A 25,141-nucleotide genomic window follows, 5' to 3' on the forward strand; every position below is an offset into this window, starting at 1 on the left:
TTGCACAATACCACACTCCAGGGTGTGCAGTGTTTCAAAGTTGTGCGGTATTTTCAAAACCACTAGTTACAAATCATACCTATATCCATAAGTGGACAACAGAAATGCCATGATGAGTAAATGCAAACATATATCAGCACTAAAAGCATACACTTCCTTTTATATGGAGAACCAGTCTTCAGTACCTATATCATTGAAGCTCATAATCTCTCCCAGGTAGCAAGGAAGTTAAGGCTCTGCATGAAAAGCAAATTCCATATCAATGTACCACCTGAAACACAATATTGTCCAGTACAATTACTGTGCCAGTGCCAAGGAGGTGAAGAGGTCAACTTAAACATCTCATTTTGCCATTTTCCTTTTACTTAAAAAAAAAAAAAAACCCACGCAGGTCAGTCAATTGTCAGAATATAAAATTGGGAAGCTCTCAAAACAAATTCAAGGCTTTCTAAGTAAAAGGTATACCTCAGTTATATGGTAAATGCTCTTTTAGAATAGCAGTTATTATTACAACTAAATAAAGCCAGTCGGTGCATGTGACAGAGACAGAATGATTCTTGGTGATAAATTTCCCTTCCGACCTGTGAGGGCGCTGTGTAAAGGGAACAGAGTGCCCTGGACTGGATGGCCAGACAATTCATTCCCAGGGTTAGGTGGAAGTCAGCCATCTAGAAAGGGGGCGGAGTTATGGTACACCAAATCATCGACCCGGAAGGGAAGCGATGTGGCAGTCGCGGACTGGAGGAGTGGTTGCAATCGTTAACCAAGGGGGCGTGATTGACGGTTCAAAACGGGGAAGTAGTGAGGTGATCTGTTCCTTTGTTATGGTTATAGACGAACCGGAAAGGAGCGTCATAATATCGTGAGTGTTTGTTTTGTCATTGCTAATACTGTGCTTAATTTGTGATTATTAGACAGCTAAACACGATCCAGGAGCTGTCGCTTAAGGCCAGCACAAACCTGGACAACAATGCATCATTGTTCATGTATTAAATTGTATTTCACCACTTGCACTGAAACCACTCACTCACTTGCGATCGTGTGTGTATTTGTGTGTGTAAATTGGCCGTGTTATTATTTGGGACTGCAACCTGTTATTTAGAACAGTGCAGTACACATTGCTGTGTATTGCCTGGGACTATTATTTGTGGTCACCAGACCAGGATTATAAATAAACATTTTTGCACTTTGGATTATCGTTGTCTGTCTTTCAATGATTACTGCATCACTTCTTCATCTGCACACTGCAAACCACTTTGCCACAGTACACTAGCGGATTCTTTCAGTTATTCTGCCAGCCTAAACAGCATTGCTGGCTATGAAATACCAGGTAAAAAAATAAGTACAATGTGTGGTCCGTGAGGCGTATATGCATTTAATACAATTAAAAGTAACTATAGATAAAGTATTCACAAAAATGACTTATTGCATACCTATATATAGGTGTGTATATAAGCCTGCCTGTGTTCTTCCAACACAGTATCAAGATATTCAACATACTGTATGTATTTCCCACAACATTACACAGTAAACTAAACTAAGGTGAGCTTGTCTTTATATGGAGCTGGCCACATGGAAGAAGCTTACATTCTGAGTCTGTCCTTTAATCAATTAGAACTCAGCCTGAACACTGAAGCATTTTACTTTGCAATTGACCCATGCAGTTCCCCCATTATTTAATCAAAACATAAACATTTTAGGTGAAATTTCTTCTTCTATGTAAACCCAGACATGAAGCTTGGATATTAGCCACACAGAAGCTTAAAAACTTTGATTAAAATGCTTTTCTACCGGGTGTACATTTTCACTTCACTTTCAGATGTCAAGGCTGTCTACTCTTGAAAGCTGTTTAATAAATCATTTTTTTAAAGAAGAGACCAACACATTATTCTGGTAAAAATTAAAACCTAGTGCAAAACCATTTATGCCATGCAGTATGTGAATAAAAAAGTCCTGTTTTTCATGGGCTTTTAGGACTATTTTCACCTCCTCTTGTGTACAGTAGTAGATGTCTTGTGTGTTTTGTGAAAAAATGGTTTACTTGACTTTCGGTTAACTCATTTAAATCCATGGTTTCTCTGCGCTCTCTGAACTCGTAATTAACTCGTAACCAACTTCCCAGTAATGTTGTTGAAGCTGACACCCTGGGATCCTTCAAGAAGCTGCTTGATGAGATTCTGGGATTAATAAGCTACTAACAACCAAACGAGTAAGATGGGCTGAATGGCCTCCTCTCGTTTGTAAACTTTCTTATGTTCTTATGTTCTTATGTAATTATTGTCCCTGAGAGGCCAGACCAGGTCACTTGGATGGGTCCTGGCAGGGTGTCATCAGGTCATAAATGGGAACAGATACATTATAGCATGCACAAGAGGGTCTCACTGTCTTTGTGACACAGATAATAACAAAAACATATGTGTGAAGGCGCCAGCAGCAGCAAGAATTGTGGTGAGGTTTTGGAAGAAACCTCAGAGGGATTTGTTCAGCAGTTTGTATTGCATCCAAAATAGAACACCAGTGACCCCTGTGGCCGATAGGGTGCCTGTGGATCTGCAATGGAGCCGCCAGATCTGTGTTGTTCTCCGGCACTATAGGTCTGGTGGCCTCGCTGTGGATCCGCAGTGCGAAGAATTACGGATTGGCAGGAGCACGTTTTGGAGGACGTGTGTTCCAGCCTCCGTTTCCCAAGTCGGCAGGGGGTTGCAAGTGGTGAACCGGGATACAAATAATAATTGGGCATTACAAAATTGGGGAGAAAAACCAGGGTAAAAAAACAAATAAATAAATAAATAAATAGAGCTGAATAGCATACAAAAAAACATTCTTCCAGATGGACTACTGACGCTGATCACCCTTTGGTTAGCACAAACTTTTGTTATGGACCCTCTTCTGTCGTGGCATAAATAAGAAAGCGGGAGCCTCTGTGTGGATTTTGGATAGGGTTACCATATGACTCCATGTACACTAGGACCGTTTGGGACAGTTCAGGCTTTTCAACTCACAACTCACATCACAATGCATTCTGGTACGTTTTACCTGTCACAGCAGGACTACACTTACCAGAATGCATTGGGATGTTAGATGAAAAGGAGGCTGTGTGGTCCAGCGGTTAAAGAAACAGGCTTGTAACCAAGAGGTCCCCGGTTCAAATCTCACCTCAGCCACTGATTCATTGTGTGACCCTGAGCAAGTCACTTAACCTCCTTGTGCTCCGTCTTTTGGGTGAGACGTTGTTGTGACTCTGCAGCTGATGCATAGTTCACACACCCTAGTCTCTGTAAGTCGCCTTGGATAAAGGCGTCTGCTAAATAAACAAATAATGAAAAGCCTGAACTGTTCCAAACTGTCCTTGTGTACATGGAGTCATATGGTCATCCTAATTTTGGAAGACATGACCTTTAGAGATCACAATTATTATTATTATTATTATTATTATTATTATTATTATTATACTACTATGACTACTACTACTACTACTACTACTACTACTACTAATAATAATAATATAGCAGAGGGAAAGCAATGCCATTGTGACATCCTGGCATGGTATTGACTTGATTCCTTTTAAGAAACACGAGCGCAGTGATAGCTAGATTTAACATAATATACTGATAATACCAACTACTTCATCAAGTGAAGTCTCTAAAAATATACATTTTTCATAGTGGAAAAATACCAGCCTTGGTCCTGGTTGGTTATTGAATGACGCCCTCAGCCGACACCCTCAGCCGTCCCCCTGGACTGCTGGCCTTGGCAGTTGCACAGAAAGCCGGCAACAGCTCAGAGCTGCAGAGTCGTTTTTCATTCTCTGATTTTTCCATCCTGCAGGCTCTGAAAGGCCTGCTTGTTCCATGATGTTTGCTGTCTAACCGCTGACTCCAACCCACACACAGAAGACACCCACTATACATCATCTAGAACTGTACTCACATGTACCATGCAGTCAGTGTTTCCCTTTTTAAATGTGAATCTCAAACTTCTCTAACTTAAATCACATTCCACTCATTTTAAAGCTAATTGTGCAACATAGATATATAAAATAACTACCCCCCCAGATTTTCATAATATATATTTCTATAGCATAAAAATGAACACTAGGGGTGTACTGGTAGTTTAGTTTCCGATTGCAAATCTATGCCAAACTCACTGTGTTAGGGAGGGAAAAAATACCAATGCACACATGTAGTGGCTATTTTTATACTTCTTATGCAGAAAGGTGCCTCTTTATCCCCCCATATCTGTGGCACTGTAACAACACAATATAGTTTTACCGCATGTACAGTATGTGTATTCTTTTTGCTGTGAATTGTTGTTTAGCTACAATTGTTGTACTGTTTGTGTGTAAATATGTTTATGTGTGTAAATATGTAATCTTATGATTCATATGAGGCTATGCATTTTTGGGAAACACACAGACTGACTCACAGGCTAATTTGAACGTTCTTTCCTGCTTTGAAAATGTCTGGAATGTTTTAGCCACAGGCTCCAGCGATTGAATGATAAACCATTGTGAAAGTTACAAACCCACAGCCTGGAAGACTGAATGAAATGCACAATTACATCTGAGAGAGGGATCAGTGTGAAGACTTTATATTTGAGTGTGTGAAATGTTGGATTCATTATTTGAGACCCCAATTAGTTTTAATCTTGGACTACTTCACCTGAAGTAAACTCTAATCTTTCTGGTCCATGTACTTTGCTTCTTTGCAGACTGTATTCTGTTAAAAAGCACAGAATGCGTTATAAAAGGGGGAAGCACTCTCTTCCTCTGACTGACTGTAGCCAGGAGAGGACAGTTTACGATCTGTTTACATTTTGTTTGTTTGCTTCGAAATACCCCAGACAAGCTCAAGAGAATTTTAAGGGTTGTGTGTCTGCCAAAAAAAAGACTGAAATTAAAAAGTAATGTGAATCTGGATCCTCTACTGTACAATTATCCTCTTTTGAAATGCTATGAAGTACCACTGCACAGCTGTAGGAGGACTCTTTAAAAGATATCTGCATTCCTCGGCTTACTGCTGGCCATGGCATTCTGCATTTTTAACATGTTTTCACTCTTTTGGTGCAATATTAAACTTAGTCCATCTAGTATATTTTATGATTAAGGCTGTATTTTTTTCATCGTTATCATGATGTTTGTGAAATCTGATGTATAATAACTATAGAGAAAAATGATCAATTTTTAATGTGACAATGCAATTTTTTTCTGCTTTTTCTTCTATTTTTAGAACGGGATGTGCAGTGAAAAAAAATACAGGCCAGTTTATGATGAATCATATAGTTATTTCTGTCACAGCTAGTCAATAAACATATTACATTGGAGCAAATGTAATTGTTTGTTCTCCTTAGTAAATTAAATGTTATTTGATTTTCAGCTGCTTTCTACTTCAGTACCCAGTTACCCTTATAGGTCTTATGGTGACTATTGGTGGTGAATAACTATAATTTTACTGCTAGTTGAGCAATTGAAATCACAACAATGCACATCACCTCGCGTTCTGCTTTGCTGCTTAAAGACAATGGTGGTGTTGTCATGACACACAAACATTTTCAGCAGTCTCGTCTGTGGCTTTATGTAAGACCGCGAGACATCACATTATTGCTCGGAAATTCACAGATAAGCTTCCCGTATATATTTTTAAAGGGTGAACAGCTTCAAATGTCACTTTATTCTTTTTTTAACACATCTTTTTATATATTTTGTAGGATATTTACAATTACTCTTTGTGGTTCTCAGTGCTGTTGAATCATCTCTCCGTCTAAGAATCCACCTGGCATTGTCTGAACCCTTATCATCTTATCTTATTGATTCCAGATAAATCAAATGATGATGTACCTGCCTTCTACATACTATTAATATGGGGCCAACAGAGTTGAAAGGTAACTGCATTTTGAGTTGGTAATTATCATTCCACAGACACCCTTAATGTCAGGTGGAATCTGATACTGAGAAAATGATTCAAATTCAACATTGAAGCAAAATAACTCAGATCTAATCAGTATGATTGTATAGTACAGTATATTTAAATTTTTATTGGAAAAAGGCCATATGAGCTATAATTAACTTGTTTACAATGGCATCCAACAGCAAATTTCAGTCACATGAAAACACAGAATACACATTTCAATCTCTGCACCTCATACACATACACAGGGCTTCTTCAGATAGTGGAACAACTCATGTTTTAATTGACGATGGGAAGTCTCTGATCGAAGTCCCATCGGCAATGCATTCCAATCTGAAACTGCAGCAAAAGCAAAAGATTTCCTTCCAGTAGCACTTTTTACCATCGATATTATAAAATATTGTACTATATGTTTGCTTGTAAAACTACACAATCCACCTATTGCCATAGCTCAAAAATAATTTTTGCCTTTAAATTAAAATGGTATTTATAATTGTTTAATGTGGACACCTCCTTCACAGTCAGACACCTACTGACAGCACTGGAACAGAAGTCTCTTGCAGATAAAATGAAAAAAAATCTCACCTGGATTGACTTGAGTTCTTGCAGCGCCTAACAGATACAGCAGCATCAACAGAATGAAGTGCATCTTGGGAAAGTATTTCATCTCAGAAAGAGAAAGAAGTTCCATTCCTAAAATATAAAAGTAAAATAAATAAATACATGAATAAATATGTATTTACTTGACGTGTTACATTCTTTTTATAGATGATTTTGGCTTATTATCCTAACATTCCTAAAGAACCAAATATACCAGCGTTTTTGCTAATTAGGTTCGTATAACCCAAAGATATTCCAGTCTTTCTAGTATTGCAGCAGTCACCAATCTATCCGGTAAAGCCTGCTACATTGGCTATTAATGCTTACATGTATACTGTCTGTACTAGTGGCTTGAATAGGCGCCCTCTCCCCTAACTCTTTGTACATCCAGCAAGCTATGACAGGGATGGAAATAAGATTCCTATTGCACAAAAGATCAAGTAGCAACTAATCAGAGAAAAACTCCATACACTTATGGAGTCCACAGGTAAACCAGGCCTGGCTGAGTCTAAGAATGATATATATATATTTTTTTTAAGTAATTGAACGACACAGTTTGAGAAGCTTTTAAATGATTAAAAAAGACTGAGCATCAACAGGAGTGGCTTGACATCTTGGTTTACTGCTAGTCAGACATTACCTCAGCCCATGTGAACAACACATCACCGGGTACAACTGCTTAGCTATAAACCGTCACTGCAGTATGCCATAGTAAAAGTAAAGTGGATTGCAGTGATACTAAATCATGGTAAGAGACAAGCAAAAAAATCAGTGAGCAATGCAGACTTACAGTACTAAGGTAGGGTGGCCTACAGCTTTTTTGAAAGTTATAACAAGGAGTAATTTATTCTCACTACCTTATATTCTTGGTACCTTGGCATTCAACTTTTAGCATCACCCCATTAGTGTTTGAGCTCATGTAATAATAGAGCAAGGGATTAAGTCCCAGCGGGACAGCTGTGTTTGACATTATTTACACAAAGTACAATACAATGAAAAGGGGTTTAATGTTCTGCTAGTTTCTGCCCAGATAGCGGTTAGTGTAGCATGCTCTAGACTGCCTGTTATAAGCTCAGCAGGCTGAAAAACAAAAGCAGACAGAAAATATTAAGTTAACCAGGTCTGCTTTGGTAACTGAGGCACAGACAGTATACTGGAAATAGGTAATAAAGTCATGCAGTTACCCACTTCTATAACAGAATTGGACTGGACAACCCAAAAAACTCATACAGCTTGCCTGAAGCAATGCAGTGAGTCAATGGCTCAGCTGAAATTCAAACAAAGAAATCCTCTGTCTTTTAATCCTCTGTGTAACAGGGTGAGGAGCCCTGTAGATTTATTTGTCTATTTATTTTTAGAACGGGGTCTCCCCCTCCGCCCCTTTGCAATATCTTGTTTTGTATTTGTTTATTTTATGATTTATTGTATTTAGATATGATGGCGAAGCACTGTGTGTTTTGTTTTTATTTATTTAAATCTGTTCTTGCAGAGGCGAGGTTAGCAGTTCGTCCGCTGCCAGTAATTAAAAACCTTGTGCAGAAGGTGACCATCTCCCGAGTTTAATTAGTTGTGTAATTGTTGCTAATCGGGAGATGGTCACCTGTTTAAAAAGCCTGCAGCTCTCCATGTTGTTCAAGAGGAGGAATGAGAGCGAGCAAGGAGCGAGTGAGAAATAAAAAGAAAAAAAAAGTAATCTAGGATCAGTGAAGCCTTCTGCCCAGCCTGATCATATAATTTTGTGTTCGTGATTTGGTTTTGTTTACATCTTTTGTTTCACTCTGAGAGCAGTGTTTTTGTTTAGCCTTTTATTTTATTTTTGTGTTAAAAATAAACGGCGCCGCAGCGTCTTTTTCCCCTGCAGTACTGCCTTTGTTTTTTCTGTTCCTGCATCTGGCCTGACGTCATCACTTGACCATCCTGTCACATGTGGTGTCCTGCGTGGGATCGCAGCGCCTCCAGGACGCAGGCCAGAAAAGAATTCTGCAGTTTTTTTTCGTTTACTTGTGGAGTGAGGAAAAAGAGGATGGGAAAGAGGAAGAGATGCAAGAAGCAGCACGAGCGGCAGCAGCCAGAACAGCTGGGCAAAAGGTGGTGATCCTGGGTTCCCAGTCCATGTGGACCCCCGGACTGGGCAGCTGAGCAGGAGCAGTGGAGGAAGGAGGGGGCTCCTATGTGCGGTGCCTGTGGTGAGTTTGGGCACGTCCGGTAGCACTGCCCTTATGGGGACCCCCAGTATGAAGAGGCGTGGAACCAGGGTCTGGTGGGGGATGCTGTAGAGTGGTTCTGGGCAGTGGACCAGACCCGGCCATCTCTAGCACCCAAGAGGGGGGAGTCGGTGCGTCCACAGCCCAAGAGGGGGGAGTTGGTGCGTCCACAGCCCAAGAGCGGGGAGTCGGTGCGTCCACAGCCCAAGAGGGGGGAGTCGGTGCGTCCACAGCCCAAGAGGGGGAAGTCGGTGCGTCCACAGCCCAGGTACCCAACAGTAGAGGGAGAGTACCTGCTGATTCTGCCTCCACCTCCATGGGAGGACTGCTTACCACTCCCACCTCTGCCAGCAGAGGGAGAATACCTGCTGGTTCCGACTCTATCGCCGTGGGAGGACAACTTGCTGCTCCCACCTCCACCACCATGGGAGGACTACCTGCCGCTCCCAGCACCACCACCAGGGGGAGAGGGGGAGGAGGCCCTGCCGCCTTCGCCACCACCATCAGGAGGAGGGGAGCAGGAGCTGCCTCTGCCTTCACGACAGGATGGATCGGGACAGGTGGCTGGTGGTCCGCAGCCCCCTTTGCATAGGCTGCTGAGCAGAGCAAGGGGGAAAACCGCCGGGTCGCAGCGGCTGCGAAGAGGTCCAACCCCAGCACCACCGCTGGTCCTGGCTCCCCTCCTGCAGTCGCCTCCCGAGGGGCAGCTGTCGCTGTCACCTTCCAAGGGTCCACTGCCGCTGTCGCCTCCCGAAGGTCGGCTACCGCCATCACCTCCCGACTGTCCACTGCTGCCGTCGCCTCCCGAGGGTCCATGGACGCTGTCGCCGTCCGAGGGACTGCCGCTGCCCTGTCGGGCATCGCCTGGGGATGCCAGTTCGCCATCGCCTGGGGATGCCAGTTCGCCATCGCCTGGGGATGCCAGTTCGCCGTCGCCCGGGGATGCCTGCCTTGTACTGCCCAAGGATGCCTGCCTTGCACCGCCCAAGATGCCTGTCTTGCACCACCCAGGGATGCCACACCTGCTCTGCATCGCCCGGGGCTTCCTGTTGCTGTATATGGTTTCAGGCCTGGTTCCTGCTGCCCTCAAGATTGCCTGAGTAGCGCCAGTGCTCAAAAAACCCTCCCTTGACTTGGCTGTCTTATCTAACTTCTTTCCCATATCCAATCTTCCTTTTCTCTCCAAAACTCTTGAAAGGGCTGTAGCCAGCCAGCTGATGAAACATCTCACAGATAATAATCTGCTTGAATCTCTGCAGTCTGGCTTCTGGCCCCATCACAGTAGTGAAACTGCTCTGGATTGTAAATGATCTTCTGCTTAATGCTGATACTGTTGCTCCCTCTGTCATTGTCCTCTTTGACCAAACTGCTGCTTTTGATACCATAGATCATAGCATTCTTCTGCCTTCAGACCGCCTTCTGTCCTCTTACCTATCTGGACGCGTGCAGTCTGTTTTCTATGATGGAAGCAGTGCTGATGCAAACCCAGTCACTTGTGGTGTCCCTCAAGGGTCTGTTCTTGGGCCTCTTCTCTTCAACATCTACATGATTCTCGTGGGTCACCTCATCTGCCAACATAGCCTCATGTTTCACTCCTATACAGATGACACACAGCTCTACCTAAAATTAGACCTACCATGGACCGGCTCTCAGCTTGCATCCAAGACATCGAGGCCTGGATGTCTGCCAATTTTCTTTCTTTTTCTTTTTGCTTTCAATGCTTTTTAAGCCTGATATCTGTTATTAGCTGTTGTATAAATTGCTATTTCAGTTTTTTCATTCCATCTTATTCATATGATTCTGTATGATACACACATCCACAATGTTTAGAATTCACATCCTAGCCTTGTATTTAATGTAATATGCCTGTATTTAATGTATTTGCATTGTTTGTTACTGTTTGTATTTAATGTACCATGCCCTGTATTTCACTGTATTTATTATTATTATTTATTTCTTAGCAGACGCCCTTATCCAGAGCGACTTACAACTGTTACAAGATATCACATTATTTTTACATACAAATACATTATTTTTAACACATTATTATTACATACAATTGCCCATTTATACAGTTGGGTTTTTACTGGAGCAATCTAGGTAAAGTACCTTGCTCAAGGGTACAGCAGCAGTGTCCCCATTGTTCCTCACTATCTTGTAAAGCACTTTGTGATGGTGGTCCACTATGAAAAGGCACTATATAAAACAAAGATTGATTGATTGATAGTATATATATATATATATATATATATATATATATATATATATATATATATATATATATATATATATATATATACTATATATATATATATATATATATATATATATATATATATATATATATATATATAATTAGGGCTGTCAAGCGATTAAAAAAATTAATCTTAGTTAATCTCGGTTTTAATCGCATATTAAATGGATACAATTACTATATCCATCTAATTTAAATTTGTTTTATTACTGATGCTAATATTATTATTGACCTTAACTGTAAATAATCGTTTAAAATGTATTTATTTATTTAACCAGGAAATTATTTGCTAGGGGCAATAATTTAGAAATTACAAATACAACTGTGACAGAGATTGAATGATTCTTGGTGTTAGATCTCCCACCCGACCTGCGAGGGTGCTGTAAAGGGAACAGAGTACCTTGGAAGGGATGGCCCAACAGTTCATTCCCAGGGTTAAGAGGAAGTCGACCTTCTAGAAAGGGTGTGGAGTTACGGTACACTAAATCATCGACCTGGAAGGGAAACGATGTGGCATCTGCGGATTGGAGGAGCGGTTGCACTCGTTAACCAAGGGGTCATGGTTGACGGTATTTAAGGGGGCGTAGAGATGTGATCTGTTCCTTTGTGAATGGTTAAATTACGTAACCAAAAGGAGAACCTGTGCTGTAAAATCGTGAGTGTTTTGTTTGTTTATTGTAGGTTGTTATTATTTAGACGGCTGAAACACGATCCAGGAGCTGTCGCTTACGGCCAGAACGAACCTGGACAACACTTATCTTTGTTTGCACTAAAGAACTGTATTTTCACCATGAGCACTAGAGCACACACTGTGGACTAGTGTTTGTGTTTGCCATCAGGCATTTTGATTTTTAAAAATAAAGCATCATTGCACCTGGATATCCTTGTCTGTTCATTGATCACTGCTGCATTACCTTCAACTGCACACAGTTAACCACTTTGGCACAACAACCAACACAATAAAACCTGCGGTTCAAGCTTGATCCGCAGCATACAGAGCTCAGAAAACACAATAAATTGGATATCTATTTTGAAATGTGATTGTGGATTATAAATATGTTGCCACAGTAAGCACTTCTAGGAAATGAACTGTTATTGTGAAGCGAACATAACAAAGAATTTGTCAACATATCCAAAAACTGCAAACTAACAAGAATAATTGGTAGGCTTTACATATTATGCGCAAAAAAAAGTCTTATGTTATCGTACTTAGCTTGATTCATGGGCTTGCAGCGATCCTGAATTTATGTCTGCTACTGTATTCTAAGAACTCAGGTGAGTTTAAGACCAGTCACGCTCTCCAGCAATGTAAATAAAGAGAACAACTGTGGACTAGTTAATAGGAGGAAATGACCAAGACCCAAACATCCTCTTTTCAGAATTAAAACATATGGGTTTAAGAACATATCAAACTAATTCTTGCTTGATTGAATCAACCCAAGCACCAAATACACTTTAATAGGTAACAAGCATGTAACTATTAATGCTACCTTTTTTTAAAATTCCGTCAATAACAATGTAATTACATATGAACTAACATATAATTTCCTACTAAATCATTTAATTGGACTTTAATTAATATAAAGTAAACATCAACTAGTGATGCCTATCCTGTGTTTGTTTGGGTTTTAATAGGAACATGTATGAAAGGTGTCATTACTGGTAATTAATGTTTTCTTTACATGCATTTAATTGTAATTATAAAGTGTAAATACACTATTATTAATGACTTGGAATACATTTTCAAGAATTAACCCACTAGTGAAAATAGGTACGCACGCTGCACCAATCTAACTTTCCAGCAAGGTGCTTTTAAAATGTAATGTATTAATCAATACACCTAGGATTGGTTTTAGGATCCATTCTGGCTTTCTTTGCAAACTAATTTAGTTATTTGGGCAATCTATAATATTTTGTCAGCTAAGCCAGGTCCATTAAAGGTTTAAGAGGTTATAAAAACAAGTCTTTAAAAAAATGAAAACTTTGTTTTTGGTGAAATAATGAAACCAGAAAGTTGGTAACAATGGCACTGGTCTAATTAAAATATAGAGCTGTGTGAGTTATGTGTCTTCAGCAGGAAGGCCACAAGCTGCCTCTTGGTGTTTTGAAAGATGAAGCATTTTTTGGGGGAAGCTTTTCATGCCTGGGAACATCTGCATGCGTGGACACGGGAGGAAGTTATTTTTCGATGACATTGCTTTTGCTATAGTAACATCACTGCTCTCCTAGTGCTAAATCTCCTGCTGGTTCCACTTCTTGGAATAAAGGTCGAAATGCTTCTCGTAAATTGCTATTCTGCAGCCTTGTGTTTAGAGGCCTAAAGTGCAGAGGTCAGTATATTTATATTTGAACAGATTCAAGTCATCTTTTTAAAAGGTACTGTATAATCGGCCCTCTGTTTTATTTTCAGTGAGCAATTCGAGAAGCCATTAGATCCTACCTGTTAGATATCTGGTACAACTTGGAATTTAGTAACATGTGGCATCTGCCAGTGAACTTGGCATGTAACAACACTATAACAAAATTGTCTCAGATATGATTAAAAAAAAAGAATCTCTTACAAAGCACTTTCACTAATAATGTACTGCACTTTTGCCAGTTTGACGTGGCATGTTGAATCTGTTCTGGGCATTAAAAAAAGATTATTACAGTATGTCGGTAACAGCAGACTTGCACACATACTTATAAAAATAAAGGTAGCAAATAGGACTTATGGGCTTGAATAGACTTCATCCATAACTTCAAAAACACTCAATCATAGATTATAAGGAAACTGAAGAGAAGTAGTCAGAAGATTTGAATACCCTGTAATGATTACTGGGATAGCTGGTTACTGAAGAATCAAACAGGTGAGTTATCTTTAAACAAAGAAGCTATGCATATTTATACAGCCGGCATGGGCTTTTTACTACAGTACTGTAGATATCTGCTGATTCTTATTGTTGTTAATCATCTTAAAATCAGCTTTTATACTTCATTTTTAAGCAAATTATCACTTCCAAAAAGGCACTTTATTAGTAATTAGGAGGCCTAGTCATCTAGCAACCCATTTAACTCTAGATCCTTTCACAGGTGGTATCACTTCGGTGGTTTTCCTGCCACTGTTCAGTACAATATAAAACTGCAGTACAAACGTAATTTGAACAGTCTGATGCCACCGGAAGCATTTAAAAGAATACTAGACCTCAATACGAGCTGTCAGGACGCTTCACTCACTGCACAATGAACCCCAGAGCTGAAGGTTCCACCACTCTAGCAGTTTCTGAAAAAACAAGGAAGTCAGGCACACATGTGGACAACAACTTTTTTCCAGAAAAATCTAAACCAATGTGTTTAATAAAAATGAAAATGCTTCACAGTTCTTTGGACTGGTTATTTACTGGATTACATACAACCGTTACTGCCAGGGAACTGAAAATTATAATTAGAAGCACATTTCAGTTCAGACAATGCATGGGAAAAAAGTACATGTTACTGTATGCAGGCCCTGCTCTGAGCCGGAGTATCAACAAGGATAGCAGCACCATACCCTAGTAGCAATGGCACACGTATATACCAACAGGGCACACAGTACTGCATGCTAATGCTGAGATGCCTATGGCGGACAAAGATGTCAAAAAGCGCAAACTTATAATTGAATATAGGGGTAATCTGAAAACATGGTCATACAAAATGCAAACAAAAGTATAGAGGTTCTGTATGATGATTGATTGTGGTACAGCCTTGTGTTCTTCAAACTGCAGTCATTTAAAGGTCAGAAAACATAAACGTGCACCCACTGCCACAGTGGAGAGGGAGACCATGCTATTGTTGCACTGTCCCTTGTGTAACTCACAGGCAGAAACAGTACTGAGAAAAGAAGCTTGGTTTGTGCAAATAGTAATTTACAAGAGACTGCAGTCTAAAGTTATGTCGCTGTTGATGGAAAGCTTTGGAGTATCAGAGAAAACTAAAATTAAATGTTGTTTTCTTTTGAATATGATATTGATATATCCAAACTGTGATGTATTTGTACAATAAGCCTATTTACCAGATGTTGGTCTCCCATACCTAAAGACGTTTGGGATGGAAAGAACATATGATAATATAGACTTATTTCCAAATGCAAAAATGTTTAATTATTGTTACTCAATTTACTGCAACAGACTCCTATAGTATCCCATGCTTCAACCTTTCATTCTGTTTACTCTCGTATACACACAGTATGTAGCAATTACTCACATACCTTCAAAATGTGGAAAACGGTCCTCAAAGTTATTTCCAAAGCAAACAGAGCTGTATCAACTCATCTCATAGCGATACAGATAGTCCTGTAAGTGTCAATGCATTCCAGAGGCCTGCGCTTTACAAACAGCAGACAGGAGACAGCTCCACAGAGCCACACGCTCCTTTTCTATTTTTATACAGAACATTAACATAATGTATGTATTCAACTTTCATATGTGTCCAATAAAACCACTGGAGTCATTATGTAGGCAGTGCGTGCCTCAGACCTGAAAGCCTTCATTATGTATTCGACTGGCAGCAGAACTGGGGCTGGCTGATGCTCCTGTACTTGAAAAGTGATGTGTCACTGAAATAGAGCCTCACAAACCAGTGAAAGAGCCCTTTCAAAACAGAAACTCTGGGAGGGAATACACAGTACGTAGTGAATTTACTTCATATCAATGTGATCAGTAAGGCTCTGGCCCAGCTGCAATGACACTGTGAGGTAAATATTAAAGAGTAACTAGGACTTGAATTGAGGGTTAAGGTATATCAATTCTGCATTTTAAGATGAAAGTGAACCCCAATATTATTTTATTTTCATATCCTGTCTACTAGCTGCAGTCTATGACAGCTCACTTAAAGTGCTCATATGCGCATGGTACTACAGTAATTCAACTTTTATGTTATTCCAAAAAGTTTAAAATTAACAAGAGTTTTTTACGATTGAAATATGTTTTATGATATCTCACAGCCTTTTAATTAAATAAAAACCTAGATTTTTTTTTTTCATAACATCTGGACTCCAGTTGTGTTATTACTAATGCGTTTATATCATAAGCCAATATATTGAAATGCAATTACCACCTCTTCAACACGCACAGATTTTAAACTGTTGATATTTTAAAACTGTTGACAATGCAGAAATATTGAAATACATTTAATACCATGCATTCTGTATCTACTAGGGGCCTGTGGGCATTTATAAACATAGGTGCAACAATTGACAAATCATCACCTAACTACAATACAAGAAGCCATACATCGTTCATCTGTTTCCAGACAAAGAAACCGAGCATTACAGTTTCACGGAGCGCCTGCCGGGACTATAGTGTAGTACAGAGAAGGCAGAAAGGAGGTGTTAGTGCGACAGTAATGGCCGAATGGACCCGACTTTAGAGAAGTGGACTGCGGCCCGAACTTCTGAACAGACTGCGGTCTGGACAGAAAAGAGATCTCACACCAGAGAGCCATCCTCTGCAGTGGAGAGGGCTTGGGTTTGAAGGCTGCGGCCCCGGGGATCTGGAAAACATAAGAAACACTCTGCTGCGACAGAGCCGCCTCGCGGAGGCCTGAAAGGAAGTAACAGTAAAAGGGGTTCCCTGACCGATGTGGTGCTGCCCTCGAATGACCAAAATTTACTAGGGGCAATAATTTAGAAATTACAAGTACAACCAACATAATAAAACATGCGGTTCAAGCTTGATCAGCAGCATACAGAGATCAGAAAACAGATATCTATTTTTAAATGTGATTGTGGACTGAAATAAATTAGATTGAAATCAGCCAACCCTGGATAAATGTACTTAAACTTGGCATTCACACTGACGCAGATTTGGGTGGGCCTGTGTGCTAACTGGGTACGCCCCTGGCTCACTCTTAAAATATATATATATTCTTATATAAGTCTTATATTATCACAGCTTGAGTCATGGGCTTGCAGCGATCCTGAATTTCTGTCGAAACTGGTGGGTTTAATTTGTTAGTGTATTGTTACTGCCTGTAGCAGAAGAGCTGCTACATTCTGAGAAGTGAAGACCTGTTCAGCACTCAGCAGACTAGATGCACTGGTGTGTGATACTGTGTGTGGTACTGGAACTCGTTTTGACAGTATACAAGTAAGCGTCTTTCTGTCCAGTGAGCCGTCAGAACGATTTAAAAAAACAAATAACCCTTCCATTCATTTTTAGTGCTTTGCTCCATTACGCGGTTCAGTGACTAGCTTTCTATTTAAACAATAACCGCACTCAGACACTCAATCCAATGTTGCCAGGGCAGGTGTTACGCAGATTTCTGTATCCCCATAGAATTCTGTATCCCCGCATGACTCCATCATGCCTGTGCAGATGAAGTTTGGATGCGCGTTATTCCTGTGCCCAAATCCCGCTGTGTTCTCAAGCACTGCTATTGAGTTCTGCTGCAGTTTGCAACAAATATTGAAAACAAGAACAAACTAATTCTGTAGCAAAATAAAACAGCACATTTAACACCACTGATTCTCTACAGTACGCTCAGCCTCCTGCGTTGCTCAATACATGAAACCCTTGATTAAAAGTAACGTTATAAAACTGTATTTTTCTTTTAAAACAAATTTTAATTTTATTACATGCACATACTGTCCAGAAACATCAAGCGTTCACCTATCTAGACCTACACAGTCGTCAAATCATGCGGGGATACAGAATTCTATGGGGATATAGAAATCTGCGTAACACCGGGATTGAGGTACGGTGTGCCGAAAGGCTCAAGACACAGCGCTTAACGCGTATTACTAAATAAATAAATAAATAATCCCCCAAAATTAGTTAATTGCAGAAGTTAACTGCGAATAACTGATTAATTGACAGCTCTATGAAAAACAAATAAAAACGACCATACATTTCCCATTACTGTATGACCATTTTATATCTCATTAGGGATGCGCTTCAGAATGCAGGCACATTAAATTAACTACAATCAACAACACTCTGGGAAACTTCTAAAGTACATTAACAACATGCATTAAAGCCATTTTCACCTTCATATCATTTTGTATGTACAAGTAATAAAATAATGTAACAAAAGTGTAAGCACAATGTAGTAAAAGTGTACTTAATGTGCCTGTATTTTAAAGTGGATCCCTTGTATAGAGACCTTCAGCATTGAAAGTGTTAACAGAACAGAATTACTGTTAGTTTTCTTTTACACAATTCATACAATGGTGTCTTCAGGAAAAATATTGACTTGAGCCTAGTGTCTGTTTTACAGTTTCACTGAAATGGTCGCCATTTCTTAGAAAGGCATTCGTTCAAAAAAACGTATTATTACTGGAATGCATATATCCTTCAGAGACATGGTCCTGAATTAAATCAAAGATTATGGTTCTGCCAGAAGTACCAAACAACAAAAATGACGATACCTGCTTACAATTTTTTTATACAGTCTGTATAAAATGCCAAACGACCTCAGTTATCTTTATTACACTTGCTTTGTTATTTATTCGTTTTTCAAAAGACGCAAAAGGAATAGAGCTGCCATATTTAAAATATAACCACAGGGTTAGTAATAATTATGTTTGCATTTTACATTTAATCCAGGTAAGGGACTCAGGCTACAAACTTACAAACAGTCTGGCATTATCCTCGCAATTACCGTTTGTGCATTTTGTATTATTATTTTGGAACAAATAAGGAGCTGGACACCTGTCTCATATTATTTATTTATTGCATTTATTTTATTAATACGTAATGTAATTCTTCGAATAAGGCTGCCAAACTCTGACACTGCAATAAACTGAGCTGAGAGGGACAGTTACCAAGGAGACCAGGGCTTTATAGGCTTTCTCCATTTAACTAAACTTTGATATGATTTTTAAATGTTAAACTACAGTTAGATACATTCTTACAGAAAAGTTACAGTACTTTTGGAATTCCATTATAATATTAGTGTACCATGAAGCAAGGTCATTAGCTCACCAAAGGCGTATGGTACAAGTGCAGCTGATACGATAGACAATTCAGTGATTAATCAGTGTGTATTAATTCATGCCACTGTGATACCATTAACCCTAACACCATTGTTTATATCACCATGTTTATATCTTATATCAGGGTTTCTTTTTTATTTAAAACTTTCTTTTTCCAAAAAATAAAATAAAATAAAGAACATGACAAAAAGGAAATATGCAGAAATTATTTATTTGTGTCAGTATGCAAACAAAACTTGAATAGTGACAATTCACACCGACATGCTTGAGTGAAAAAATTACACAGGGTACCCTAATTGTGCAAAAAGTGGTCTATTCATTCTCTATATGCCCTTAAACAACCCTTTAAATTGCACCCTCGTAAAACTCAACTAAAGTACAGATCCTGTAGTGCATTCCTGTGCAATTGTAACAGTAAGCCCTCAGGTTTAGTATGGATGATAAGCTATAAAACGAAGGGGTGCTCCAATTAAAACAGAACAACAATGCAGAATGTGTTTAATAAGGCTTAGGCTTGGCAATGCTTCTCACATTAATATGCCCTTGCCATGAGAACATGTGCTTTCCATTGTGGGGTTTACTGCCTGAAGGGACAGCATAGCATCTTAGATAGTTTGCTTTTATGGGAGAGCATGAAAACTGAATAAAATAATGTTTCTATTTAAATTAAACCCAAGCTATGCCACGTAAGGCTGCCAATAACATTTTCTAGCATGGTTAAGGTTAGCACTCATAAAGTGTTCATAAGGAGAGCACTGTTGCACTAAATAACAATAAAGGATGTCTGGGTAAGTTTTATAGGAACCATGTATTTTTTATGTATTTTGTCCAAATTCTTAGTAAACATAGTAAAAACAAACATGGATACAAGAAGCATTGCAGGTCCTATTATTCCAAAATAGTATGGTATACTGTTCTTAATTACAATTTCCCTGCAAAATGCTGTGTCTAATGTGTTCCACTCCTTCAAGAGCATTGGCAACTTGACATTCTCAGTGAGTGATTTATTTCTTTACCCTTGCTGAGGCCCTGCACCTGAAAACAGTATGTCTTGTGTATTCACTTCACATGTGTTTTTTTTTTTACCATTGTTGGTGTTACCATGTGTGCACTACTGGAGCAAACCCTGACTCGTGCTGCCATTGCTGGCACCCTAGTGGCAGCCACCCGCAACTGCAACAAAGATTGTATTTGTTTTGCCTGTGTGGCAGTTTTGATTACAATCCCCCTGTCTCTCTCAGTCCTTCTCAGCGGATCCTCTCTTTTACAATGGCTTTTAGGGGTAAGAGTCTACCAGTACATTCAACCCTAAATGACAGCTTTGTTACGTAGCCTTTGGATACATCTGATACTTCAACAATACAGTTCAATGCTAAAAACAGACATTAGTACATTTACTTGACAATCTTATTTTAATTTCATTTTTCATACACATGCATCAGACAATAGTGAATTCAGATTCCGAACATCCTCCGAAACAAAACTCTGTATTTTTAATTTGATTTGAAATTCATTCCAGTCATAAACAGCTGCAAACTGAAATGAATTACACCCAAAAACAATTGCTTATTAAGTAATTGTTAAATATTTTTACCAGGTTATTTTTTTTACTTCTTCTGTATATCTAAGGCAATATTATTTGAACCTCATGTTTTCACTGATCTCTAGGCTCTATACCCCACTCTGAAGTTTTGATCAGTGTTTGTTGGATTTAGAAAGTAAACTTGGTTTAAATAATAATATTATAATAATAAAAACAATAGTGTAAATTAAATAAAGTGGTCCTCATTCACATTAAAAGAATACATTAAAATATGGTACTCATGACTTGTGTCGATTGGTCACTCTAAATTGCCCTCTGTGTGAGTGTGTGAGTGAGTGTGTGTGCAGTGCCCTGCGATGGACTGGCGTCCCGTCCAGGGTGTAGTCTCGCCTTGCGCCCTGTGTATGCCGGGTTAGGCTCCGGCTCACCGCGACCCTGTAAAGGAGTAAGCGGTTAATGATAATGGATGGATGGATGGATGGATGACTTGTGTCAAAAAAACATTCAGAACAGTTTTATGAATATCAACCTGGTGTCCCAAGGTTTTAATTAAAAATAGGTACTTTCAGCCAATTATAATCTATACAGGAAGGGAACCTGATCATAACAGAGGTGTTGTCTCAGAAACACTCTAGACAGGTTTCCATTAAATGTCATTTTCAAATAGTATATTAACAGCTCCAGATGTCAAGCCTAGCGGTGGAGAAGGGTTTTGCTTTGTTATACTGTCTTTGATCTATGAATCAAAGCACAACTTGCAAGCATGCTTCTTTGATGGGCAATTTTCCCTGATGGGAGGAAAAGCCTTTAATCATCAGTGATGTCATAAAATAATAGGTTTGCCACCTGGGGGGTAACTTTATATCCAGTGTATCACTGAAATTATTCACAGCTGGTTTTAAATGGTACTAATCTTTCAGTCAGGCTGTGGTTACGAACTTGCACCTGCATCAAATGTCTTAAAGTTGGACAGGTGCTTTCCAGAGTTTGCAGTGTTCAATTAAGTACCTAATTAATGACAGCACATTCAATGCTTTCTGCCCAGGTTGTAAAATGAGCAACGGGTTGAAATGTGGAAAACTCCAGTTTGCCAAGGTATCACTTAAAGTGCCATTATTTAGAAAAAGTCTAATTCTAGTAGTCCCCTAGCCTGTGGTTATGTGAGTATTATTTAAGCTATTAAAACTGACACTTTGTTATAACAAGACTGTAGTTGTGCAACTGGTAAAGCATTGAAGGTACATGATTCATGCCATATGGCATATTGTATGCCCTCCTCTCTTTCTAATTGAAAGTCTAAGGTCATCAGAAACCTCTAATGCCTGAGAAACAGAAAACAGATCTTGAGAACAAATGAGTGCAGCTTTTTCAGTGCTCACAGTGTTGTGACAGACAGGCTGGTTCTAAACACTACAGCTTATTCTGACTTAATATATTGAAGACTTCAGAACTGAGCTGCCAAATGAGATCCCCACACCTGCATCCAACCGTTTACTGGTAGTGGGACCTCTTTTCTACTTTCTTTCCCCAACTCTTTCCCTCTCTCTTTCTGTAGTTCTTAACTTACCATGCTAGTGTATGTGTTCTTTACAATTTCATCAAAGGAAGTGCAGTTTGTCAAATACTGGTCTAAGTGCAGGCATTTAAAAAACAAACTTTTTAAATCACTATCCAAGTTTCAAAATATTATTATTGTTTAAGACAGGAGACAAATTTTCGAGGAATGACTAACATACTGGAGCAATCAACATTGCAGCGGCAGCCAAGTTTCTAAACCTGGGTGTATTCGGTTGGTCCTAGCACATTCATCTTCATTTTGTTCTGCCTTACAGCCTGTTGAACAGTCTATTTTTCCAAATAGAAAGTAGGTTTGTGCTTACTGAAAACATGCCATCAGGTTGGTAGTTTATTTGGAATTATATTTCATGTCATGAACAGTTGCCAACCTAAAACCACCGTGCGAGGTGAGCTGCTATATCCACTGCTACCCAACACACACATTCGTTTGTGTCTGAAGGTTCTGATTGGCATCTGAATGGTACAAAACATAGACTAATCTATAGTGAATTGATTATTATGATGCACATACGAAAATAAATTAGCCAGTGTCAACTGTAGAGGTACAGTAATTTTTGTAAAGCAATTCTAAATATGCTGGTTCCTGCTTTATGTGTTCTGTTTGGTTAGTCTTCCCAAGGTTTTTTAAAAGATACAATATTTTTCTGCTAACTATTGGTTATGTAACCTTACATTTTAAGTTTACTTTTTATTTTTATTTTCCATATGAATATGAATGAAAATTGTCAAAAGGATGATAAACTTAACCCACAGCCTTAAATAAGAACTGGCAAGAAATAAATTCCAACCACAATACACAGCACAGCACTACAAACCTCCTGTCTAATCACCAAATCTCAACTCCTGAACTTGGCAATGACATGTTATTTCATTTCTTTAACCACCAAAGGTCAAGAAGGTGGTCTGTTAAATGAATCACGATTTGACACTGTTGGTTGAAGTTATGCTGAATGTAATTATCATTAGCTATCATTCTCTGACCGGCTGCAGCTATGTATTGGCCTGTCATAAACGTGATCACAATAAATACTGTATGTGACGCATATTTAAGTATTTTAATATGTAAACACTTACAACAAACCATTTCCCGACAGTCTGAATGCAATATTGCATAGCTGAACTACTGTAGTGTGCTTTGTAGCCAGTTGTATGTTTTGTGTTGCTAAATGCCCCTGGATAACTGATCCAGCTGTGAGCCAAAATCAACAGCATAACACTTAATGGGCCACATTTTCAAACTCTTTCATTTACTCCTATTTTTTGAAAAAATAAAAAATCATGTTAATGTTACAAAATGAGAAACAAAACAACAGTTGAAAAGAACTTGAAATATATTTCTTATTTCTAGTTTTGGAGAAATTAACAGGTGTAAACACTTTGAAAATATGGCCCAATACATTCATGTGTAAGCATTACGAATTTCTATTAATAACTGAAAACGTGTCTTCTTAGTAGTTGACAATCACACTGCGATTGAAGTGTCTACTGTATACTGGAGTACTTTTGTTTTTAAACATTCTAGTGACAAAGTGAATAAAATACAGTAAATTATGACTTGATTAATTTACAGCATACCTTGCAGGAATAAACCATAGCTGCATACTTTAGAGCATTTTGCACCATGGATTGCATCCTGCATCTGTTCACGGGTAATCCTCAACATAGGTGCTTGATGCAATCCAGAACGATTCCCTGGAGCCCTAAAAAAATCCAGCTGTGGCTCAAGCTGATTAGGTATAGGTTGATCAAATCAATCCCTAAATTTAGCAGAACAGAATATAATATATGATAACTCATCAATGTATAATATTACTCAAAGTGCCCTTATATGTAAGCAAAGCCATTTATCAGTTTTGAATATCAAGTCCATTATTGGGTAAAGGTGACGTGAGAGTAATTTGAAGATCAATTATTATATGTTATATGTTTAGAGTTTAAAATAGTGCACAAGCAAATACCTTTGCAGGGAGTGGTGTTGTCTGTCCAGTGCTGGGTTTTGTTTAGAAGTGGACACTTGAATTCTGAAGTTTCATACCACGTATGCCAGCACAATGTAGGTATTTCAATTGCAATGGTTTACGAAGAGCCTGGATCTGTCCTGACTCTTTACCAATCGTCTAGCTGTGTTTGGGTCATACAGAGGAAAATATTATATATTCAGTTTTAACTGAAATACTCAACGCAGTCTGTCTTAAGTGGGTGTAATTAGAAACAGATTTCTTTCCAGTGTGATTTCCGAAAAACATTTGCGTTGCTAGGGTAAATTACACTACTCAGTCGGTTATTTAGAACAAATTCAAACGATTCCTTACACATGAAATACCTGTACTCCATTTCAACTATAATATCAAAGAATGCTGCCTAGGATTCAATGAACTGACCACTGGCACTTAGACAAGACACAGTCAAATCTGAACTAAGAGTCGTCTATTACCAGTCAGAAAACCCTAGAAAGGATATTCTGGTACAGGGCAGGCAATTTTGAAACAGATCCAAATATGAAGTTCCCTTGCACTCTATACCTTTTAAAATCTGATAACAGTGGCTATTCAGGAAGCATTTGCATACATGTAAATGTAGAACTATTATTTTCCATAGTTTATAATAATAATAATAATAATAATAATAATAATAATAATAATCATAATAATCATAATAATCATAATAATAATAACTAGAGTCGCAAGCAAATTTACGGCTTCCAAGCAGTTAGTGTGAAATTGAAGCGCATTAGTTGTTATAGATGAAACGTTATCATCACAAATCATTTTGGACACAGCTGACTGTCAATTATGGCCAAAATATTGGAATCATTGGTTAGATGATCAATGCTGAAATCTCATTGGCCCACAGCAGCCATGTTTTGTACTGTTGCAACTTCCCTTGAACAACCATAAAAGATAATCATACTTACATCATTTATGCTCATTTTGGCTTCAATCAGAACTCTGCATGTTATATAACAACCATCTGCAGTCAATAAGAAATTATTGGAAGTTTTACAGCCAGCTTTAAATTTGACCTTTAGCAGAACTTAACCATACTATATAAAACTATTTATGCATTACACATTACACTACTTGCATTACCTATAGTGCTCATATC

At 38.8% G+C, this 25,141-nt stretch overlaps 1 protein-coding gene across 4 annotated transcripts in view; it reads right to left on the reverse strand.

Annotated features, from left to right (window-relative positions):
* Positions 1-25,141, reverse strand: part of LOC117417313 (discoidin domain-containing receptor 2) — a 44,896-nt gene that overhangs the window by 14,390 nt on the left and 5,365 nt on the right. For 2 of the 4 annotated variants that reach the window (XM_059034738.1, XM_034029368.3), the window contains exon 2: positions 6,492-6,599. In XM_059034738.1, coding sequence (XP_058890721.1) covers positions 6,492-6,597 — 106 coding nt within the window. In that variant the 5' untranslated portion in view covers positions 6,598-6,599. Of the gene's footprint in view, positions 1-6,491; positions 6,600-14,148; positions 14,227-15,189; positions 15,359-25,141 lie in introns of those variants that run through there. The other 2 variants (XM_034029367.3, XM_034029369.3) reach the window with 2 other exon arrangements.

This window comes from Acipenser ruthenus, chromosome 12 (genome assembly GCF_902713425.1).
Source record: "Acipenser ruthenus chromosome 12, fAciRut3.2 maternal haplotype, whole genome shotgun sequence".
NCBI lineage: Eukaryota > Metazoa > Chordata > Actinopteri > Acipenseriformes > Acipenseridae > Acipenser > Acipenser ruthenus.